The sequence below is a fragment of the Eurosta solidaginis genome, chromosome 3 (assembly GCF_040869045.1).
Source record: "Eurosta solidaginis isolate ZX-2024a chromosome 3, ASM4086904v1, whole genome shotgun sequence".
In the NCBI taxonomy this organism is placed as follows: domain Eukaryota; kingdom Metazoa; phylum Arthropoda; class Insecta; order Diptera; family Tephritidae; genus Eurosta; species Eurosta solidaginis.
This window is the reverse complement of record NC_090321.1, coordinates 179,765,380-179,789,510: the sequence shown is the minus strand read 5'-3', so window position 1 is coordinate 179,789,510 and position 24,131 is coordinate 179,765,380. Positions and strand designations below refer to the sequence as shown.

At 35.9% G+C, this 24,131-nt stretch overlaps 1 protein-coding gene across 3 annotated transcripts in view; it reads left to right on the top strand.

Annotated features, from left to right (window-relative positions):
• BBS4 (Bardet-Biedl syndrome 4) overlaps nt 1-24,131 on the top strand; it is a 174,554-nt gene that overhangs the window by 89,316 nt on the left and 61,107 nt on the right. For all 3 annotated transcript variants that reach the window (XM_067777827.1, XM_067777826.1, XM_067777828.1), the window contains 4 exons: nt 13,644-13,934; nt 15,745-15,898; nt 18,021-18,149; nt 21,986-22,070. In XM_067777827.1, coding sequence (XP_067633928.1) covers nt 13,644-13,934; nt 15,745-15,898; nt 18,021-18,149; nt 21,986-22,070 — 659 coding nt within the window. The remainder of the gene's footprint in view (nt 1-13,643; nt 13,935-15,744; nt 15,899-18,020; nt 18,150-21,985; nt 22,071-24,131) is intronic.

Genomic DNA, 24,131 nt, shown 5'->3' with positions numbered 1-24,131 from the left:
GCATTGCAATTAAGGTATCCTCATTCGCAGTTTTGAAAAAAAGAAGGTTATTTACAAAATTAATCTTTTTTTTCGTCTCCTGTAAAATTCGTAAAAGTTGATTTAGCACATTTTCAGATTAAGCTAACGATATATAATAACCGGGTCGATTTGTGTGGACGAAAGTTAACCGATATCGCGCCATCGATTTTTCGATAGGATTTGGGTTCAGGAAAAAAGTTCCACTACGCATACCCAAAAAGATAATTTTCGAGCCTGCGAAATTTCAATTGTTTTTTCATGACCTACTAAAAAAATTTTCATATGTATACCCTGTCCAACCCAAATATGTGCGCTAAAAACGTTGGCGATAACAGTTTTATGAAAAAAAAATACATATATTTCTTTCGACCCAGTCTAATATATAAGGCTTGTTTCATATGGTCAAGGAGTTGTATGGCGTTTTCTTATATTACTCCATATTTTTCTGTACTTATGTCATCAGGCTAATAAGGCCTACATAAGGAATTAATATAAGCAATTAAGAAGAATATAGCAACTTATAAGTTGTTGTTGTTGTTGTAGCAGTGCTTCACCCCATCCAATAGGTGCGACCAATCACAAATTGTCATCAATGTCCTCTAACGGGAGTCCAAGGAAGCTTGCTGTTTCAACAGGTGTGGACCATAATGAGAGGTTAGAGGCGTTGGTTCCACAATACAGTTGAAGAGATGGTTGGTGTCATGTGGGGACACATTACAAGCAGGACATATGTTTTGTATGTCGCCGTTGATTCTGGATAGGTAAGAGTTTAACCTGTTACAGTAGCCAGATCGAAATTGAGCTAGAGTGACGCGGGTTTCCCTAGTGAGAGTGCGGTCCTCTCTGCTAGTTTTGGGTATTGTTCTTTGAGTACAGGTTTCTCCGGGAAATTCCTGGCATAGAGGTCCGACGCCTGTTTACGGATTTCACTGAGGACCTGCTTGTGTCTTAAAGATAACTCACTGGAAGAAGAAGCAACTTATAAGGCTTATGGGCCATATAACAAAATTACATTGGGCCTTATTATAAGATACTGATTGCTGTATTAAAACCTTTTATATAGCGCTCACTAAAAATATGTCTTCCTTAAGTTGCTATATTAAGAGAATACGTCGAGTCAAATAACCTGATTAAAAGCAGAGTTGGGCATTATTCGACTTTTTTAGATAATTATTCAAATAAAAATATATCTAGAGAAAATTATTCAAAGTTATTTAATCATGAATAAATTATCTCTAAATAAATTGTTTATAGACATTTTGTTTAATAATTTTTAGATTTTTTTTTCAAAAACTCAAGAAAAAAAAACATTTTGTATCTTAACTGAAAGAAAACAAATGTTTATTTAATATTCGAATAAATAACAAAAAATTTATTCGTCATTCAAATAAAATTTATTCGAATTAACAAAATTATCTGTAGATATTTGTAAAAAGCCGACAATGAAATTATATATCTTTTATTCGTTATTCGAACAAATTTTGCCCAACTCTGATTATAAAGTTTATGAACAAGGAAGGAATATTTCCCAACATTTTAATCTAATTATAAGTCTTATTGCACTAGGGGCGTAGCCAGAAAATTGCCTTGGGGGGTTCAAAAAAAAAAAAAAAAAATTTTTCAGTTAAATAAAGCGCATGCGTCGGCTTTTATTTGCCATTTCATTTAAAACTTCATCAACGGTAACAATTTGATCACGGTGGAAGCTTAGTGATGCACAGCCATTCAATCGATTTTCACTCATCGTGTTTCTCAAATATTTTTTAATCAGCCTAAGAGTTGAAAAAGATCTCTCGTTCGTTGCCGTTGTTACTGGAAGCGTACACAAGATTTTCAACAACATGTGAACATTAGGAAAAGCCACAGAATCGCATTCCTGTAATATGAATCATAGATAAATTGATAAAAAAAAAAAATAACCGAAGTACCTCCTTCAGGAATAAGTAGAATTCATGCTTTTTGAGCCTATCTAACGTATACGTATCTTATCTAACGTATACGTATATAAAATTCAAAAGAAACTGATCGAAAGAAAAAAAATTAATTTAAAAAAGTCATATCTACACGGAAAAAACACTAATGTGTTTTTTACATTTTAAAATGTGAAACACATTATTTTTCATTTATCAAATAATTTGAATTTTACATTTTTGAAATGTGTTTTTGACATGAAACAAAATGTGGATATAACTTTATAATAATGTGCTTTCCACATGGAAAATAATATCAAATTGGCATTATATTTCAAAATATATGTTAAATGTTAAAAATATTAGCTTTTTGATTCCGATGAATGTAATGCTATTGAGGCAAACGAGCAAATGCCTGAATTGATAATATTCATGCATGCAATAAGCTGGTTGTTTTCAAATCAATGTCGATTATGTTCGTTTAAGCAAGTTGGATCATTGAACACGATCATGTTGCCGTTGTTGTCGAACGTTGTTGTGTTCGATTTTTGCTGTTCTCTGATATGTATGTAGATGGTCGTTAGGCAAATTTACAAGGAAACTTCTTTATGAAATTATAGTAAAAGTTAACATGTACATTGCAGAATTATTATGAAACAGAATATGATTAAAATATATAAGTATTCACTTCGTACATACATATGCTTGCATATTACAAATATAATATCACCAACAAAGTAAAAACGTAGCAGAATTATAAAGAAATTTATTAACACAGACATAAAACATCAAATATTTGAATTGTGATGACCTAAAAATCAAATGATCCGGAGGAAAGGGGGTTTTAACCCCATCCCCCGTCGCTACGCCCCTGTATTGCACAATTAAAATTAGGCTTGCATTGGATTTACAATAAGACATCGTGAGATTTTAAATTACTTTATTCATATTTATAATCATCTAATTCAAAACTTTCCTTCCTTTAAGTTACGAAACAAGTAATATTAAAAGTACTTTTTGCAAGTTACTTTAAACGGGGTCACTACTCCGCATTCGCCCGGCCAGCCCATTAGGTGTATATCAGCCATAGAAATGTTCTCTTCAAAAAAAAAGCAGCATACAAAAAGCTTGAAATAGAGCTGCACAGACAGTGAGAAATATATAGTTTAAATTTTTTATTGTTTCCTTGAAAGGACAAAAAATATATTTCCTTATAGAAACAAATTTTTCAAATAAAAGAAAACCCAGTTTCCTTAAAATATTATTATTATTTATTTATTATTTAAAATGAACGATATCGGACTATAACCACGCCCACTTTTTCGATATCGAAAATTTCGAAAAAGTGCAATAATTCATTACCAAAGACAGATAAAGCGATGAAACTTGGTAGGTGAGTTGAACTTATGACGCAGAATAGAAAACTAGTAAAATTTTGGGCAATGGGCGTGGCACCGCCCACTTTTAAAAGAAGGTAATTTAAAACTTTTGCAAGCTTTAATTTGGCAGTCGTTGAAGATATCATAATGAAATTTGGCAGGAACCTTACTCCTATTACTGTATGTACGCTTAATAAAAACTAGCAAAATCGGAGGATTTTTTAAAGTAAAATTTTAACAAAAAATTTAACATCTTTACAGTATATAAGTAAATAATGTCAACATTCAACTCCAGTAATGATATGGTCCAACAAAATACAAAAATAAAGGAAAATTTCAAAATGGGCTTGGCTCCGCCCTTTTTCATTTAATTTGTCTAGGATACTTTTAATGCCATAAGTCGAACAAAACTTTACCAATCTTTGTGAAATTTGGTAGGAGATTAGATTCTAGGACGGTAACGGTTTTCTGTGAAAAAGGGCGAAATCGTTTGAAGCCACGCCCAGTTTTTATACACAGTCATCCGTCTGTCCTTCCGCATGGCCGTTAACACGATAACTTGAGCAAAAATCGACATATCTTTACTGAACTTAGTTCAAGTACTTATCTCAACTCACTTTATCTTGGTATAAAAAATGAACGAAATCCGACTATGACCACGCCCACTTTTTCGATATCGAATATTACGAAAAATGAAAAAAATGCCATAAGTCTATACCAAATACGAAAAAACGGATGAAACATGGTAATTGGATTGGTTTATTGACGCGAAATATAACTTTAGAAAAAACTTTGTAAAATGGGTGTGACACCTACCATATTAAGTAGAAGAAAATGAAAAAGTTCTGCAGGGCGAAAAAAAAAACCCTTGAAATCTTGGCAAGTATTACAGATATAAATAAATTAGCGGTATCCAACAGATGATGTTCTGGGTCACCTTGGTCCACATTTTGGTCGATATCTGGAAAAGGCGACCACCTATACAACTACCACCACTCCCTTTTAAAACCCTCATTAATACCTTTAATTTGATACCCATATCGTACAAACATATTCAAGAGTCACCCCTGGTCCATCTTTATGGCGATATTTCGAAACGGCGTCCACCTATAGAACTAAGGCCCACTCCCTTTTAAAATACTCATTATCACCTTGCGTTTGATACCCATATTGTACAAACGCATTCTAGAGTCACCGCTGGTCCACCTTTATGGCGATATCTCGAAAAGGCGTCCACCTATAGAACTAAGCCCCACGCCCTTTTAAAATACTCATTAACACCTTTCATTTGATACCCACGTCGTACAAACAAAGTCTATAGTCACCCCTGGTCCACCTTTATTGCGATACCTCGAAAAGGCGTCCACCTATAGAACTAAGGCCCACTCCCTTTTAAAATACTCATTAACACCTTTCGTTTGATATCCATATTGTACAAACGTATTCTAGAGTCACCCCTGGTCCACCTTTATGGTGATATCTCGAAAAGGCGACCACCTATAGAACGAAGGCCCACTCCCTTTTAAAAATACTCATTAACACCTTTCATTTGATACCCACGTCGTACAAACAAAGTCTATAGTCACCCCTGGTCCACCTTTATTGCGATACCCCGAAAAGGCGTCCACCTATAGAACTAAGGCCCACTCCCTTTTAAAATACTCATTAACACCTTTCGTTTGATATCCATATTGTACAAACGTATTCTAGAGTCACCCCTGGTCCACCTTTATGGCGATATCTCGAAAAGGCGACCACCTATACAACTACCACCACTCCCTTTTAAAACCCTCATTAATACCTTTAATTTGATACCCATATCGTACAAACAAATTCTAGGGTCACCCCTGGTCCACCTTTATGGCGATATCTCGAAACAGCGTCCACCTATGGAACTAAAGATCACTCCCTTTTAAAATACTCATTACACCTTTCTTTTGATACCCATATTGTACAAACAAATTCTAGGGTCACCCCTGGTCCACCTTTATGGAGATATCTCGAAACGGCGTCCACCTATGGAACTAAGGATTACTCCCTTTTAAAATACTCATTAACACCTTTCATTTGGTTCCCATATCGTACAAACAAATTCTAGAGTCAACCCTGATCCACCTTTATGGCGATATCCCTAAATGACGTCCACCTATAGAACTATGGCCCACTCCCTCATAAAATACTCTTTAATGCCTTTCATTTGATACACATGCCATACAAACACATTCCCGGGTTTCCCTCGGTTCATTTTCCTACATGGTGATTTTCCCTTATGTTGTCACCATAGCTCTCAACTGAGTATGTAATCTTCGGTTACACCCGAACTTAACCTTCCTTACTTGTTTTTATTTACCTTAGGGATAAAGCTTAGTCGTAGCGTAAATAAGCCTCAAATAAGGGGTTTCTATAAGGTGCATGATGTACAATATAAACTTTATTATAAAGCTTATCTGTCAGAAGTGCAAACAGTATTCCTTATTACTTAAAACTAGAGTCCTGCATGAATGCATTCACACGTGAATGTACAATGAGACATACTGATACTGTCGCAGTATCCATTGTACTACACGCCAATGAGTTTGTATTGTATGAGTGATCGTATGCAAAGAGAAGCTGTATGTACCCGCATTTTATCTGCGTTGTATATGCGCGCATTCATATCATTACCAAAGAGGATAAATACAATAAGAGCCGTCACTCGTTATTTTTTTGGCATTTACTCGATGTATACTGAGAGGTAGTCGCTACTTTTTTGAATATACTATGAGTACTAAGTACCTACTTGTTTTCGTTCTAAAATGATGTGTGCATTTATGAAAAGTTAAATGTTTGCGTTGAAACTATGAAAAACGTAACAAAAAATATGGATATTTTTAAGTGGCGAATGCAACATTTTTTTAATAAGAAATAAAAATACTAAATATCTTTTCTTAAGAGCTAATAAACGTTTACAAATCAGCCATGCTGGGGAAATTTGCAATGTTTCCCGCTTTTCATACAAAAATTTCAAAAATTAACAAAACCTCAAAATAGCCGTTATCCCTAATCACCATCAACTTGTATGATGATAGACACTTGCCTGCCTGAAGGCCATCGATTATGGCCTTATAAATGGGTTAGGATATATTTATGTATATACATATTGCATTATCTATTTCTTTAACTATTTATATAATTAAAGGAACTTCAGTATATATAGAATAGAACTATATAAATAGAGAAATTAACTGAAGAAAGATCATACCAAGGGATAACTACATTGAAGTATCACCAACTAAACCACAATACATTTTCTGAAGCCTTTTAATATTTAGCGCACAAATATATACATATATCATGGACCAATTAACATCAGCCAATTCACCGATGTCCGTAAAAAATCGCCAGTTAGCCGAAATAAAAGAAAAAATAGTCAAGGGAGACTACAAAATCATTTTAACTGCCGGAAAGATCAAAGTTTGGAATCCTTTCGGCAAAGTAGATATTGGCGGCAGCTTTTTGGAAAAAGTAGTAGCTTACATAGACTGCAGCAGCGTTTTAACCTTTACAAAGAGCACATAGAATTTAGTCAAACACAAGTGTTACAAAAATTTTACAGATCGAGTTGACAATAGGCCCCGAATAGATGTTGATGACGAGACAAGAAAGGACGTTGTCCGATCTGTTACATGATGGGTTGTAAAAAATTGCCGATCGTTTCAAATTGTCGAGGATGAAGGCCTGCAGGAATACGCAGAGCTAATATTGTCAATAGGAGCCAAGTATGGTCCAAATGTAGACGTCGAAAAATTGCTACCACACTCTACCACTGTATCCAGAAACATAGACAAGTTCTACAAAATTGCCTATGATGAAATGAGAACAGACAGAACTAAAGGAACTAAGTGGCGGATTTCTTGGACTCACTTCGGATATATGGACAGACACTGTTTCAAAGCATTCCTACTTATCACTAACGGTGCACTTTATTACAAATGCAAAATTATTCACAAAATTGCTTGTACCAGTAAGAATTGCCTATTTCAATACCCTGCTCAATACCCTGAATGTTTTTTGACGAACTTTTTCACAATAGATCAAAGAATTCGGCAAAAAGTGACGGAAGCTCTGGACGAATGTGATTGCTCTTTGGATAAAGCCATTATTGTTACGGATAGAGGAACTAACATGAAAGCCGCTTTCCAACATCACAACCACATATTTTGTATTACCCATTTATTGCAAAACATCGTGGAAAAATCTCTTAACGAGTCAGCCGATATTAGCGAAATGAAAGAAAAATGTTCACATGTCGTCAGGTATTTCAAGAAATCTGGATCCAATGCACAATTTACAACAACCCTTAAAAGCATTTCTCCGACAAGATGGAACACAGTTTACTACATGCTACAGTCTCTCAAAAATAACTGGGTTGACGTTGGAAATATTTTGGAGGAAAATCGTCAACTGAGCCGTATTAGTGGAATAAGCTTAAATACCTTAACAGATACCCTTAAAGTGCTGGCTAAATTTGAGGAGACATCAAAAGAGTTGGAAGGCGATAGCTATCCAACCTTACATTTAGTAATAGTACATGTTTACTACTTAATGCGGCATTGTGAATCAACCAACGATGAGTCAGAATGCATACAAGATTTGAAGCTACGGCTGCGCACATTGCTTAAGGACACTGTACTTAGTAATTTAACAATGATTCATAAAATAGCTCTATTTCTGTTCCCACCGACTAACAATCTCTCCCAGTTTACTGCTGTTGAGAAAAATGAAGTCAAAAGACATTGTAAAACTTTGCTTGAAAGGCTAATAAATGAAGACAGTTTGATAAACAATGAAAACTGTCAGCAGAATTCTCTTTCAAACGAAAAAGAATGCCTATTTTCCGGATTTCTCCAGCCTCAAAACATACCTAGTAGTATTGACAGAGTACAACAAGAATTGTTGCTATATGAAAATATTTCTGAGGTCATGCACAACGATTTTGACGTTCTAAAGTGGTGGGTGTTTAATAAACTTAAATATCCTCTGTTATTACAGCTAAGCCGAAAAATATTTGCTACTCCTGCTAGTAGTGCCCCTTCAGAAAGAGTATTTTCAAGCGCCAAGCAATTACTTTCAGATAAGCGTAGTTCCCTAGGGTTTAACCCGAAATATGTTGAAAAAATTATGTTTTTACATATCAATATGAAAAATATTTAGAACATATATAAAAAAAAAAACTACTTAGTTAAAGAGATATTAATATCTAACATAAGAAAACGCATTAATATGCAAAATAATTAAAATCCTAAAATGGCACATTTATGCACTTTATTTTGTTATAATAAATGGGTTTTACACGGGCAACTAGTGTACATTTTTATAATTCCTTAAAATTCACCAAACTGTAGTTGTATACACAAGTACACCTGCGATACATGTAGTACTACAGAATATACAAGTTGTACTACACACATGCGTTGACGCCATTGGTTGTAGTTGTGCTGCATGAGACGAGACTTGTATATTTGATGTATATTGGAACGATTTTCCGTCATCCCTTGTCAAATTTGGTTTTGAGACAAACCGGTTTCGGCGTTGTGCCATCATCAGTGTCGATTTTCGTTCTGATCTGTTGTTGTCATTTGTCCTGTATTTATAGTTCGTAGGTATATGAGCAGGTATTGTCAAATTGATGCTTGTGTATATTTAGTTATGTGTATGTGCTGTGTGTTCGTTCAGAACCGAGGGTGGTTTACTAATCGATTTGTGTGGCTGACTGGGGTAGGTAGAAATCTGTGATTTTAGTCGTTTGACCTTCTTTGTCGGTTTTTGGTTTTGGTGTGTTAATTGTTTTGTGTTTATTTGTTGTTGTGCGTTTGTCTGTTGTACCTGTGTGATTAAGTTGTTTCCTGTAAACAAGTTTTAAAGGCTCGAATATTGTGTCAGAAATGGTGTTTATCTGTTCGTTTATTATTCTACCATCGAATGTTTTCTGTTTGTAGATTTCCATGTTTTCGAGTACGTTGAGACGTCGGCCCTTTTCTTGTATGTGAAGAACCCTAACTGTTTTATTGATGTTTGCTGGGGAACATTCATTCTCGACCATGTGATTCGCGAAGTTAGACTCGGGTATAATGTTTGGATTCCGTATTTTTTTGTTGTAATCTCTAATATGTTCTCTGAACCTCGTTCTTATTTGCCGTCCTGTTTGTCCTATGTAACTATGCTGGCATCCGCAGGTAAGCTTGTATACGCCGTGGCTGCTAAACGGATCCTCTGAGTTAATGTTAGTTCTTAGTTTTCGCCCTAGATTGTTCGATGTTTTGAATGCTGTGTTAATGTTGTATTTTTTAAAGAAATTTGCCAATTTATATGTTGCTTTTCCAGTATATGTCATAGTCGTCCAGCTATTATTTTCTTTTTCATTATTTCTTTTTGGTTCTCCATTTGTCCTTCTGAGCTTATCTACTAGTGCTTTTTTATATCCGTTGTTTGCAGCGATATTATATATGACCTCAAGTTCTCTCTTATATGCCTCTTGTGTAAGAGGTGTTCTTTCAAGTCTATGTACCAAGTGCCTTAATGCTGCATTTTTATGATGTTGAGGGTGATTTGAGGTATTGTGTATTATTGTGTCGGTGGCCGTTGACTTTCTATATATGTCATAGTTAAATCTTTTGGCTTCTTTATCAATATTTATCGTGAGGTCTAGATAGTTGATTCCTCCGTCTTTTTCGGTTTCCATTGTAAATTTTATATTGCCGTGCTGTTTGTTGAGGTACTCCAGTACGAGCTCTTCGTTATTAGTAGTTAAAACGCATATTATGTCATCCACGTATCTAGCATAAAATGACACGCCTAATTTGGACTTCAGCTCCTGTATGTACTTTTCTTCCAGATTTTGCATGAACACTTCCATAAGAATTGCTGATGTGGGGCTTCCCATTCCAAGACCGTTTGTTTGTCTATATATTTTATTGTTGAATTTAAAATAGTTTTGACGTAAAGTGGTTCTTAGCGTATTTGTGATTTGCATACTTTTTACTTTGTTTTTTGTGTTATGAACTATTGTTGAGCTAACTATGTCCAAAGTCTCCGATAGTGGTATAGATGGGTATAGATCTTTTATGTCAAAAGATACCAATTTGCTGTTTCTTGTTAGCTCTACGGTCTCGAGTCTCTCTATTAGTTCTGTTGTGTTAGCTATTGCATATTGGTTCCTTAGCTCCAGAGTGTCTATCAATATCGTTTTTAAATATTTGGACAGCTTGTAACATGGTGCCGATTTAAAATTAATGATGGGCCTCATTGGCGTGTCCGGCTTGTGGATTTTTGGTAGCGCAACCAGTGGAGGAGCCGAAGGGTTCATTTTGACCAATCTATGTGCCATGTTAGAATCTACTATATTTGTTGCATTTTTTATAGCAACTTTGATTTGTTTTTGGTATTCATCTGTGGGATCCTCTCTCATTCTACGACATTTCATTTCCTCTATGAGATCCTCGGTTTTGGATATATATTTCTCTTTTTCGATTAGCACAGTGGTGTTTCCTTTGTCCGCTTTCGTTGTGACAATATTGTTTTTCCTTAGTTTATGCCGTAGATTCTTTATTGTTTTCTCCTCTGTATTCGGTTTTTGTCCTTCCTGTGCTTTCACCTCCTTTCTTATGATTTCTCTGCACATGTGTCTTGCGTGCTCCTGTTCTTCCTGTGGTATCAATGATATTGCGATCTCCGCATCTACAATCGCTTGCTCCGTTTTTCTTACTGTATTCTGGTCCATGATATTGTGCTTCAGGCCCTTTTCGAGAAGTTGTGCCTCTTCCTTGGTAATGGTCACTGTTGTGAGGTTAACGAACTTGTCATGAAACTGGTGAGTGTTTTGGTTTTGGTTACCCTCTCGTCGTCCTGCCAGCTTGTCCAATTTTCGGTTCAGCGACCTGTATTTTTGTTGTAGTTCCTGATCGATCTCTGTCTTAATGCGGTCGAAGCATTCCATTAATACAGTCGTAGGTAGTTGTTCTGCCAATCTTAAATGGATAGATAATAACTCGGCATTTATCTCATCCTTCTTCGAGTATAAGCTTTCCAACTCATATTTTAAAAAATCCTTTTCCGCTTTTCTAACTGTTTTCCTGCTAGATTTGGTATTTGCCTTTATTGTTATTTTTGCAAATTCGCAAATATATAGAAAGTAAACGGCCACCGACACAATAATACACAATACCTCAAATCACCCTCAACATCATAAAAATGCAGCATTAAGGCACTTGGTACATAGACTTGAAAGAACACCTCTTACACAAGAGGCATATAAGAGAGAACTTGAGGTCATATATAATATCGCTGCAAACAACGGATATAAAAAAGCACTAGTAGATAAGCTCAGAAGGACAAATGGAGAACCAAAAAGAAATAATGAAAAAGAAAATAATAGCTGGACGACTATGACATATACTGGAAAAGCAACATATAAATTGGCAAATTTCTTTAAAAAATACAACATTAACACAGCATTCAAAACATCGAACAATCTAGGGCGAAAACTAAGAACTAACATTAACTCAGAGGATCCGTTTAGCAGCCACGGCGTATACAAGCTTACCTGCGGATGCCAGCATAGTTACATAGGACAAACAGGACGGCAAATAAGAACGAGGTTCAGAGAACATATTAGAGATTACAACAAAAAAATATGGAATCCAAACATTATACCCGAGTCTAACTTCGCGAATCACATGGTCGAGAATGAATGTTCCCCAGCAAACATCAATAAAACAGTTAGGGTTCTTCACATACAAGAAAAGGGCCGACGTCTCAACGTACTCGAAAACATGGAAATCTACAAACAGAAAACATTCGACGGTAGAATAATAAACGAACAGATAAACACCATTTCTGACACAATATTCGAGTCTTTAAAACTTGTTTACAGGAAACAACTTAATCACACAGGTACAACAGACAAACGCACAACAACAAATAAACACAAAACAATTAACACACCAAAACAAAAAACCGACAAAGAAGGTCAAACGACTAAAATCACAGATTTCTACCTACCCCAGTCAGCCACACAAATCGATTAGTAAACCACCCTCGGTTCTGAACGAACACACAGCACATACACATAACTAAATATACACAAGCATCAATTTGACAATACCTGCTCATATACCTACGAACTATAAATACAGGACAAATGACAACAACAGATCAGAACGAAAATCGACACTGATGATGGCACAACGCCGAAACCGGTTTGTCTCAAAACCAAATTTGACAAGGGATGACGGAAAATCGTTCCAATATACATCATTTATCCACCCTGTCGGAAAATCAACCAAACAAGATAAGTCACTTGTATATTTTGCTACTCACAGCCTTTTGTACGCATACACATAAGTTCTCATGCCAATGAATTGAATGAGTGCTTGTACAAAATTTGTGTGAATGAATTCATAGGCATATTTTTGTGCATTCATGCAGGGGCTACTTAAAACCTCGTATGCCAGCTTTTGCTGGGTAGGAGAATGTTTCAAAAAATTAGAGTTGGGTCGTTTCGTTCTGAACTTGTTCAATTGACCGGGTCTCTCAACTGAACAAGTGAACTAGATCTTCGATTTCGGTATTGCTGCATACACACCCTCATCTATACTTGTTGGCTTTTTTCGCGGGTGCAAGCAGCAGTGAACAAATTTGCTTGAAAAAAAAAAGAACAGATGAACAAAAATAACAACTTGTTCGTTCATCAGAAAAAGAACTAAAGAATCGAATCTCTGAAATGAACGAAAAAGCACAACTCAACAAAAAATGTATGCGGCTTTGATCGGTTTTGTTGCAAAAATGTGTGTGTGAGTATATGTACATAAGTATGTAGGTAGACATGCTTTCGCTAGCTGGCTTTTTTCACCATTTGATATAATGCAACATCTGGTGTGGTGGAATACACTCGCTCAACGCATGTTGGAATGGTTGACAGCGAACACACACACACAAACTCCTTATTTATTTTAATTGTAATGCTTGTTTACAAAAATTCGGTTACATGAGAAAGTAATCCAAGTATTTTTTCAAAACAGAATGAAAGTAAATATCCAGGTGTAGATATATTGTACTATATTTAAGCAATTTGGTACTCCCCTATTACAAATTCCTTTACATTATATCGAAATTAACCACCTCAAGCTTCAAAACGCAAAACACCGATATCAAATCGGAGCTTTCTTTTATTAAATTAAATCGACATTAAATGATGTTATTTTGCAAAATGTATATATATCTATATATGTTACTTATTTTCTCCATAACGTTGTGCAAATTTACTTTGAATTTTTCGCGTCTTCTTTCATTTCAGTTTCACTATGGGCCGTTTCAATCAAGCATTGAGCATCTTTCGTGAGGCTGAGGAACTCTCACCCTGTTCCGATCATGAAATTTGCCATTTCATTGGTGAATTATTGCATCGTTCAGCAGCGGCCCGCAATCAACAGGCGCTAGCATGTCAAGAGCAAGCCAAAGCAAAAGTATACTTCGAGAAGGCAGTTCAATCTGGCAAAAAATTGGAAAGCTTTCAACGACTCGCCGAAATATTGCGTAAAGAAAAGGACTATGGCAAGGCAATTGAAGTGCTCGAGAATTGTTTGCTGTAAGTACATTGAAAGTATACTCAATTTAAAGGTACGAAAAAGCCTTCTGTTGAATATACATACATACATCGGTGCATACGGTTGAAACGCTTCATAAACTACATATCAACAATGGGAGGAAAACACTTACGCGTGATAAATATTTTTATTAGCTGCATATTAAATTGAATAGAATAAATGTTTTTTTTTAATGAACTAATGCCAATTTCACACAGAGGCTTAATGAAATAATTAGCAAGTTTGTTACATTAAAGCCCTAATTGAACTCAATATTCCATACAAAATACAAATTCTTAATTATCTCATTATTGCTCTATTGAATGCCTAATCGAGTGTAAAATCCAGTCGGCTTTGCTTGGGGCTTCAATGCTTATTGTCAATGTAACAAATGATAATCAAAAATTAATTATTTCCAATAATTTACGAAAAACAGAAAAACACGAAAAAATTCAAAATTTAATTTTCGCTGCATTTTTTTTTGATTGTACTCATAGTTAAGAAGGAAACGGCTGATTTCTATTTTAAATATTTTTTGTAAAAACGAAATCATTATAAAGGTCTGCAAGTAGGATATGTAGCAGCACGCACATACACAGCCACGCTCACCTGATAAAATGCTTGTTCATGTTCGTTTTTTTGTGGATGCTATTTGGCACTGTTGTACTTCTTAGGTCCAAAAAAAGTGTAGTAGCTGCTAACGAAAACTGCGTAAAATTTGTATCGTAAAATTACAAAGAAATATCCTTATTTACTTTCAAACGAGCACTTAATTACATCTCTCTTTAAAATCCATATGTTTTGGAAAATTTTAATTAACAAATTGTGGTAGTTTATTACCGGGACGATTGCTAAAACACGATCAAAACCGTCGAGGGAAGTATTAATAGACGCGTTTTTGCCTCGCTTCCAATAATTCGAATACTTTTTCGCTTTTGGACTATTGATAACAGGATAAAACACGTCCTTTCATTTCTCTTTCCACATTTTTGGACGGGTTATTGCAGTCGACCTCAGTTTCAAACTGTTCTTCGCGGAGAACTTTTGAACGGGTAGAAAAACTTAGCACCCGTGTTTTTATTCTTAATGCTGGAATAACTACGCGTCCTCAGATACCCCAATTCAAGACTTTTGTATAATTTTCTGTAGGACCAATATAGGTGCACTACATTTTCATACTAAATTCGTTCAAAAAAATGTTCCATCACACCAACCCATGTCTGATATTCCGCTCCTTTTTTGTTTCCCTGCGTCGCTTTCCACGACAGCAATCCCAGTAATTTTGACACTTCGTTCAGTGTCCATAGCGGAATGATACAAGGTGGCAGCATGGGGACATACCTACAAACATAAATAAAAATTCCATGTACTTTGTTTTTGTAAATTCGATTGACAAATGTCCAAATCGTACTGCGCCGGAAGTTGATGTATCAAGTCAAATAAAAAAAGTTTATAATCAGCTGTTCCATGCTGCCACCTTGTATCGTTGCGCCATGTCCAGTGTCAAACGCATGTTCCACGCAGGTTCCACTGAGTTCCACAATAGTTTGACACTGACCGAAGTCTCAAACGGCAGTGTGTTAGAAAGAGAAAGGAATTGTTTCCTTCTCATACATATCATACTTGTAAAAACCTGTACTATGAACGAAATATTTTTTTGGGGCTGCTGACAGATGTTCACTTAATGAAGCAAAAGGCCCTGTATGAAAAGGGAAACTTAATTATTTCATTAAATAAAATGGTCATTCGATTAAGTTTCTGTGTGAAAACGGTATTACACAAAGAAGATTAAAATTTGAATAATATTTACAGCTTATCACCAGAAAATATTGAAGTGCTGACTGAAATCGGTGTACTTTATTTGAAAATCAATGAGACACAAAAAGCCTTTGAACGTTTGTCCGATGTTATTAATTTGGATAAAAAATGTGCTAGGGGATTATTGGCTTATGGCGCTATATTACAGGTAAATAATAATAACAGTAATAATGAAAGAGGTTAAAGCTAAAATTCGCTTCCAATACTGTTTAACGCAAAATTTATTTCACATTTCATTTGTTTTTTGATAGTATAACCGCCAGAATCACGGTTGCATGAACTGATAACGATTTTGGTTACATAATAATCCGATAACAAATATACTGCTCGGAATAAAGCCGCATATATAAAATTTCATTACAAACTTCTATAACTTAAAATAAAATATAGAAACTAGGCGCGATATATGTACATATGTATGTACCTCCCGAGATATTATGGCCCAACTTCTATTCCAATTCTTTTTCGCTGAATAGCTTTTCATGGCAGAAATATACTCGGAGTGTTTGCCAAATCAATGTCGAGGGCCGACCCCGCTTAGGTTAGGTTGAACTGGCCGGTCCATGAGGACCTCACTTAGACTGAATAAGTCCGCAGTGTTACCAGAAGTTTGTTTAACGACCAAACTGAAAACCCCTATCAAAAACCAGGCCCATGTTATAAAATAACTCCGTCCTCTTGGCAAATGATAGAAGCTTCCTAGGATTTAAGCCACTTGCTGCTTCTAGATCTGACAGCTGTGTCACTCCTAATAGCTGGAGTCTTAGCCTGGCAAGCGCAGGGCAAGAGCACAGAACGTGCTCGATCGTTTCCTCCTCCAGCCCGCACTTCCTACATCTGCTATCACTGACCAAGCCTAATTTAAAGGCATGTGACGCCAGAAGGCAGTGTCCAGTTAGAATACCCGTCATGAGTCTACAGTCCGCTCTTTTTATTGATAGAAGCAACTTTGTTAGTCTAAAGTTGTAAAACCTGCACATAATCTTCGACACTTTACAGCCCCGCGCTTGAACCCACACCTTTCCTGCTTGGTCGATAATGTGCACCTCTCGCCTTCGCTTAATTTCGCACAGTCTAATTGGGACGTCTACGGAGCAAGCTTCAAGGGATGCGCCCTTTTCAGCTAATTCATCCGCTTTTTCATTCCCATCTATTCCCATATGCACTGGGACCCAATATAGATGTATGCTTCTCCCTGTCCCTATTCTCTCCAGGGACTGCTTACACTCTAACACGCATTTAGATGCCGTGGTATGCGAGATTATTGCCTTAATTGCTGGTTGACTGTCAATATAAAAGTTAACACGATTGCAGCTTGGGCAATTTTCTTCCAGGGTTTCTATTGCTTTGGTTACGGCTACTATTTCCGCATGGAAAACGCTACAGTAATCCGGCAGCCTGTAGGATCTGTTTATTTCCGGATCAGCACAGTATACCGCAGACCCTACTCCTTCGACCACTTTGGAACCATCTGTGTACACATGTATCGCCTCGCCCGCCATTTAAGCACCCTTACGCCAACAGTCCACCTCTATTGTGGCCTTAAGATCGCCGACCCCGCTTAGAAAAACTTATTTATTATTCAATACCCTTATTTTTTTTCTTCTAAATTTTCGATGTTGCTTCGCCCGCGACTTGAACCCAGGATCTTCGGTGTGGGGTGCGGAGCACGCTATTACCACACAAATTTGCATAATTATATTTGTCTACCACATCCCAGTAGATTTGTTATTACAAAGTTATCGATTTTATATCGAAAAGTTATCGATTTCTTATCAGAGTGCTGCCAATCGTTTATCGGCGTTATCGACGAATTATCATATTGTTAGGAAACAGTTGCCAATAAAACTTCAATGTAAAATCGATGACGCATCGGCAACTGGAAAAATAGTTTAGAAAGTATGACATCTCTCTTAAGCGGTCCTTTATTCATTATTTTAGCTTTTGTAAACGGAGCTGTACTTTCCTTAGATATCGCTGGAAGACAAAAGATGCATATTCGCGAGTGCGCTGAGTCTAAGGCCGATACCATCATTTTTCACTGGTAGTATATACAAATGTACATAAACAAATGCAGCCATAACATATAAGCACTTTATGTATGTAAATACTTATAAAACGATTTCATAATTTTGTTAATTTTTCGCTTCTTTGGCAAAAATATTGAAAACTTCGTCAATAATCGTATAATTTCTTTTTATTGATATTAATATTGTCTCTTTCTCATTATGCCTTTCACATTTCCACATAATATTGGCTCAACGCTATAGTCCCGCAATGATGTTGATGGCGCTTTGGCAAAATATCAAGAAATTGCTGCAACCGAACCGGATATCCCGGAATTGTGGAATAATATTGGATTATGCTTTTTCAAAAAGAAACAACAAAAAATGATAGTTGTAAGTAATGGTCGCGGCACAATGACATTTTTCATATAGATGCGTTTAAAACAAGCTTATGAACTCCAGTATCATCGCCACAATCAATCAAGATGTTGCGTTTATAAATATGAAGGTACTTCAGACTTGGCAATTGAAGTTTATTTCGCCTTGCCCATTCACATACAAAATTTCGCGAAGCACTGTTATAAATATTCTCCCCATACAACAAAAATACCTGCTAACATATTTTGTGTCGTATTCGATTGTTATATTGCAGTTTTTAATTGCGAAAAATGCTAGAAAAGTTACCAACCAGTGGGAAAAATAATTTCACTCGCAAAGTGTGCCAGCACCCTTATCCAAATCAAATGTCAAATTCTTCTTCTAATGGTTTGCTTGCAACAAAAGTTGCAATTTAATCACTTTTCCATGTCAGATGGCGCCAGTGTCGCTCAATCTACCGTTCTCCATAAAAATAAGTGCAATCTACTCATAATGCATATGATTGAGTTAAACGCATCTATATGAAAAACTGCTTATATGACGGGGCTTTAAGAGAAAAGTGTTTTAACGAGAAAATAATAAAATTTGATTCCAACTTCATTGGACTTTAAAGTGCAAATGACAGTTTGTAAATGTCGAATTTCCCTTTATTACACATACACACGTATGTACGTTAATCAATTGATGGGAAGTTGAAAAGCTATGATCGGAAGCCTTGCGGAAATTCATGGGAGATGCAATAAAAAGGCCACCAATGTTTTTCAACACTACGTGGCAGCTAACTCACGAAAATAATTTTTCCATTTAAGAGAAAGGAACTGGAATATTCCATATAAAAACGTCTCTACCTCTGAAAATTAGGTTGTTTTGATTGATTTAAGAATGACATCTTGCATGTATGTGTGTCTATATTAGCCATCATCTCGTCGCAAAGATCGTGCTCCTTTTAACATTTCCTTCAATTTTATTTAATTTGCAAATTAATAAAATCTTTCAGAATAGTTGTACAATGTTCATGCGGACATTTATAACGAATTGATAAAATTAGGTTAGAAATTACAAATTAGATTAGGTTCCACGTAATACTTAGTTCTAATTTATTTATATTTACATGTGACCCGATCTATGAAAAGGTGGCTTATGACTAAAAAAACACCTGTTTCTCGCAAAGAAAAAAAACAGCTGTTAACAGCTGTTTCTCGCAATTTCTTTTTTGAGTCATAAGCCACCTTTTCATAGACCGGGTCACATATATGATGCCGCCGGCATGGATGCGATTGCGAGCACCTAAGTTAATTTTGTTGGAAGGTTATTTTCAAAATTATCCTATCCCTATTATAATTTAAAGTTATTGACATACCGGCCATAGCAATATATACATATACATATTAGGGATTGTTGAGTATGTTGTCGGAATGGACGGGATTTCGAGCAACGAAATCGAGTGATCGAGAGACAAAGTATATTGGTGTTCGGAAAGCACAGATTTCATTCCACTGTTATGTTATCATTCACAAACTTTTTATTGTATATTGGCGTACAATTATTGATAATGCTGTCGGAACGGACGTGACCGCGAGCAACAGAATACAAATTTCAAACAGAAATTATGGTTGTGATGGAAGGTTGCAAAAGACGCGTTTCCAAGCCACCCACCCTAAAAGTTGTTTCTAACTATTCAAGGCAATATGTATCTGCTTTTAAGAGCGAGTGAGATGTATTAAATTACGACAACTTGAACAACTTTTGCTAATCGACAAATCGATGAATCGGATATTCGATTTTCAAGAGCTCTAAAGTATAGAAAAAGAAGAATTTAAAATTATTTAAAATTAAAAAAATATAAATAAATAAAATAAAAAATTTTAAGCACTTCCTTTATATAAATGGACAAAAATCAGCAAAATATGTGTTCCTCTGGAACTTTGATTTTCAAATTTTGACATAGAAATTGTAAAAATATTTATTAGAATTAAAAATATAAAGGTGGGATGCACATTACTTGGATTGGGAAGTTGGCAGGAAGGAGTCAATTAATTTCGCTCCATCTTTATAAAGTTCAGCAAGAATATGTCTTTGTATAAGGACACATTTTTTGCGGATTTTTTTCCATTTATATAAAGAAAGTGCTTAAATTTTTTATTTTCTTTTGAGTATGATTTATACTGTCATCGGCCCCTGAATTCAGTTTGAGATCTTAAGTATCTAGCTCATCGAAAAGTTACCTAAAAGTCAGCTTCGTATTTCCAAATTCTCATCTAATTATGTCGATCCGTGCACCACCTAACGGAATTACGGTATTTTGTTCCTTTGTCACGGTGTCTTAACCTATCTGTGAAGTTTCACTTTTGTAGCTCACTGAGAAGTTACCTAAAAATCGATTGCAAGACAAACATTCAACCGACTTAATATAAAGGAAATAAAAATTATAAAAAAACATTTGTACAAAAAAACAACCCAAAACAATATTAGCACCAGTATAAGTTTCTTCTCCTTAATATTAAATATAAAATAGCTGAACAAAATTCATAAAGCTTGTTCCTGGAAATCGACTTTTCCAAAACAATTTTATTGTAGCTCTATACATTTTTCTGATATAAATGTAATTATTTTTTTGTTACTTTGGTAAGCTTTATAATAAATATTATTCTCTTCTAAATATTGATTAGGAAAAATCCGTTAGAAGTAGAAATTAGCTACTAAATGACCGCTGTGATAATATCTCACCTTCAAGGCGAATGCCACCGAAATTGGATCTAAAGTACAAAGTTGCCACAAATCCTCAAGTCGCTTGCCGGCAGCACTTGGGGAAAAGATAAAGAAACGTTGCTCACCACGTACAAAGCAATTGGGCGGCCGCTCATGTGCTACGCGTAATCAGTGGTCGCATAGTCTAAAAAACACATACCAAAGATTATCGAAAAGTAAATATGTTGCAGGCGCAAACTTCGCTGGAAAGCAGCGGAGCGTAACAAAATTCTAGTAGGCCACTTCAACCACACCAAAAACTTTAACACAATTTTTAACATAATTTAAGCACAGAAATACACTGATTGGAGTTTTAGAGAGTAAAAGTTAAAATTCTGAACACATTACCTAAAAAAGTGTATAAATAACTATTAAATAACAAATACAGACAGTGGTAGCCAACAAATTCTGCTGTGGTAAGTGGTGAAAGTGACCTAATAGAAGTTTTGTGAAGCTTGCTTCGCACGATTTTTCGTCCCTGCAACATCTTTACTTTTCGATAATCTTTGCACATACTAGAAAAGGCTGCAGGCCTATCAAAATTCTGCGCTCAGAACTGCCACGGGATGTCTCCTTATGACCCCTGAACATCCTCTTCATAGCGAGGCCAAAGAGCTTAATATTAAAGAGCACAGCGAAATGCTGAACAAACAGTTTTTTGCCTAGTTGTCACAAACAAGGACACGATAGCAAACAACTGCTTCATCTGTCCCACGCCTCCAAGAGGGTATCTTCATAAGTACTATGATGAGATCCGGTACCTACCAACACAGCCGTTTGATCCAGACGAGCATGAGATCAGATCCACAAACGCCTTTAATACTAACCTCCCTATGGACCACACCTATTGAAACTGCTAGTTTCCTGGGACTCCCGCTAGAGGACTGTTATGACAATTTGTGAGTGGTCGCACTAATTCAATGGGGCGAAACACTGTTAGCACAATAACGACATCCATGCCAACTTTTTTTTCAAAACTTAAAAACTAACTGTTAAATATACAGCACAGTAGAACGTGGTCTTGTAAGTTTTCAGTTATTCAATACTTAATTGGATTAAACTTTCATGAAATATGAACTATATTCGATTCTTTATATTTTTAGGCTATATCATCGCTTCGTAAATCAATTTGGCTTTCGCCGCTTAATTACAATGCTCTCTACAATCTAAGCTTGATTTATATAACTGGTAAGTAATTTTATTTATTCGACTTTGTTTTTATAACATTATTGGGTAAAAGTCTAGTTGAGGGGTCGACTGCTAATAAGCTACCAAAAATATCGAGATAGGTGTCAAAAGTCGCGTATTGACCTCGAAAACAATAATCTGAAGGCGGAAATTGTAAATTGTATCTCTGGCCGGAGATATTTGCAGTTGAAGTTGGCGATTTTCTTGTGGTTGTTGTAATTTTGTTGTATCCACAAAAAATGGGAACATAAGTGTTTTGCGTGGATATAGTTTTAGTCTCCAAACCGGTGTTGAACCCACCCAGGGTAATTTTTTATAAGCTCGGCCGAAGGCCGCCAATGCAGAAAGGAGTTCTGCGCAAAAATACCAAAGCATTCGGGGAGTGTCCTTATCTCTATCATAACAACAACAACCATTTCGAACCAATTTCTTATCACATTCGAGAGCACGTAATGATTTCGGCAATATCGAAACAAACTCTAAAGTGGCTGCAATATGCAAGTTAAAGGAACTAATTAATATGACCTCTAATTAGTCAGAGAAAAAGACCGCCCCTCAATTTGAACCCTTCATGTCTCGGAATATTTAAAAGAATTTTGGTTGAGCCTTGCCAATAATGCCGAAACCTCTTTAGAGATCACGTAACCTAGGTGAACAATTACTTAGAAACCATCAATATTGGATATTTCGCAATAAAGAAGTTATTATAGCCCGAGTTTTCAGTACAAGTTCAATGTAGTTTGTCAGTTAAACTACGCTTGAACTTATTATGCAGCTTTCCAGCAAAGTTTACTTGAAGCTTACGCTGAGCTTAATGGCCGCTTCAAAAGGAACTTTTTCATACAGATGCGTTCAGCGCAATTTTATGCATGATAGCAAATCGCCACATTCACGCAAGATGTTGCCTTTGTAAGTATAAATGAGCTTTATACTTAGCAATTGGAACAAATTTCGCCTTGCCCATTCACATACAAAATTTCTTGAAATAATGTTATCTACATTCTCACTATACAAGAAAATATTTGCTAACATAGTTGGTCTACTATTCTTTTTCTAAAATGCAGTTTTTAATTGTGAAAGACGGCAGAAAAGTACCAAATTATTTCAATCGCAAAGTGTGAGAGCACTCACTAAAGCAGTGTGAGTGAATGTGGCAAAAGTAGATGATTGACAACTTTTGTGTGTAAGATGTCGCTAGTGTCGCTCAATCTGCCGTTCTCCATAAAAAGTATTGGACGAACCAGCGATGTGTAAAGAACCTTAGTGAGGTACGGATCATCGAACTCTTTAGCCCATATTTTAACAAATCCAAGTAAACCCAACGCTTTGTTGGCTATAGATGAAATATGCATGTTAAAATTCAATTTCGGATCAAAAAGGACACCTAGATCATTTGCAATAGATATACGCTCCAAAGGCGTACCATCTATTACATAAGATTTCAATGCTGGCTTCACTCGGTGAAATGTCATATGCTTACATTTAGAGCAATTTAAAGCTAGTAAATTTGTTGTGCACCAAAATTGGAACGAGTCCAAGTCGGCCTGAAGAAGATCCAAGGAACTCAAATCGGTAGGAAAGTAAGTGTAGCAAAGTTTTACATCATCCGCATACATTATAGTATGGGAATATAATATTGTCTGTGGCAAGTCATTAATAAAAAGGGCAAAGAGCAAAGGGCCTAGATGACTTCCCTGGGGTACGCCGGAGGAAACTCCGAACGATTCCGACAGATTGCACTTGAACAGGACTTTTTGGGTCCGGTTAGAAAGATAGCTTTTCAGCCACATTAATAGGTGAAACGGAAAGCTCAGTAAATCAAGCTTATGAATAAGTAACTCATGGTTGACGGTATCAAATGCTTTGCTGAAGTCCGTGTAGATGACATCCGTTTGCTTGTTCGCTAAAAATCCTTCCATAACTATAGAAGTGAATACAAGCAAATTTGTAGTGGTTGATCTTTGACGAATAAAACCGTGTTGGCATAGAGACAAAATACTAGAACACTGATATTGGAGTTGACTGGTAACAATCTGTTCAAAAACTTTAGGAATGGCTGAA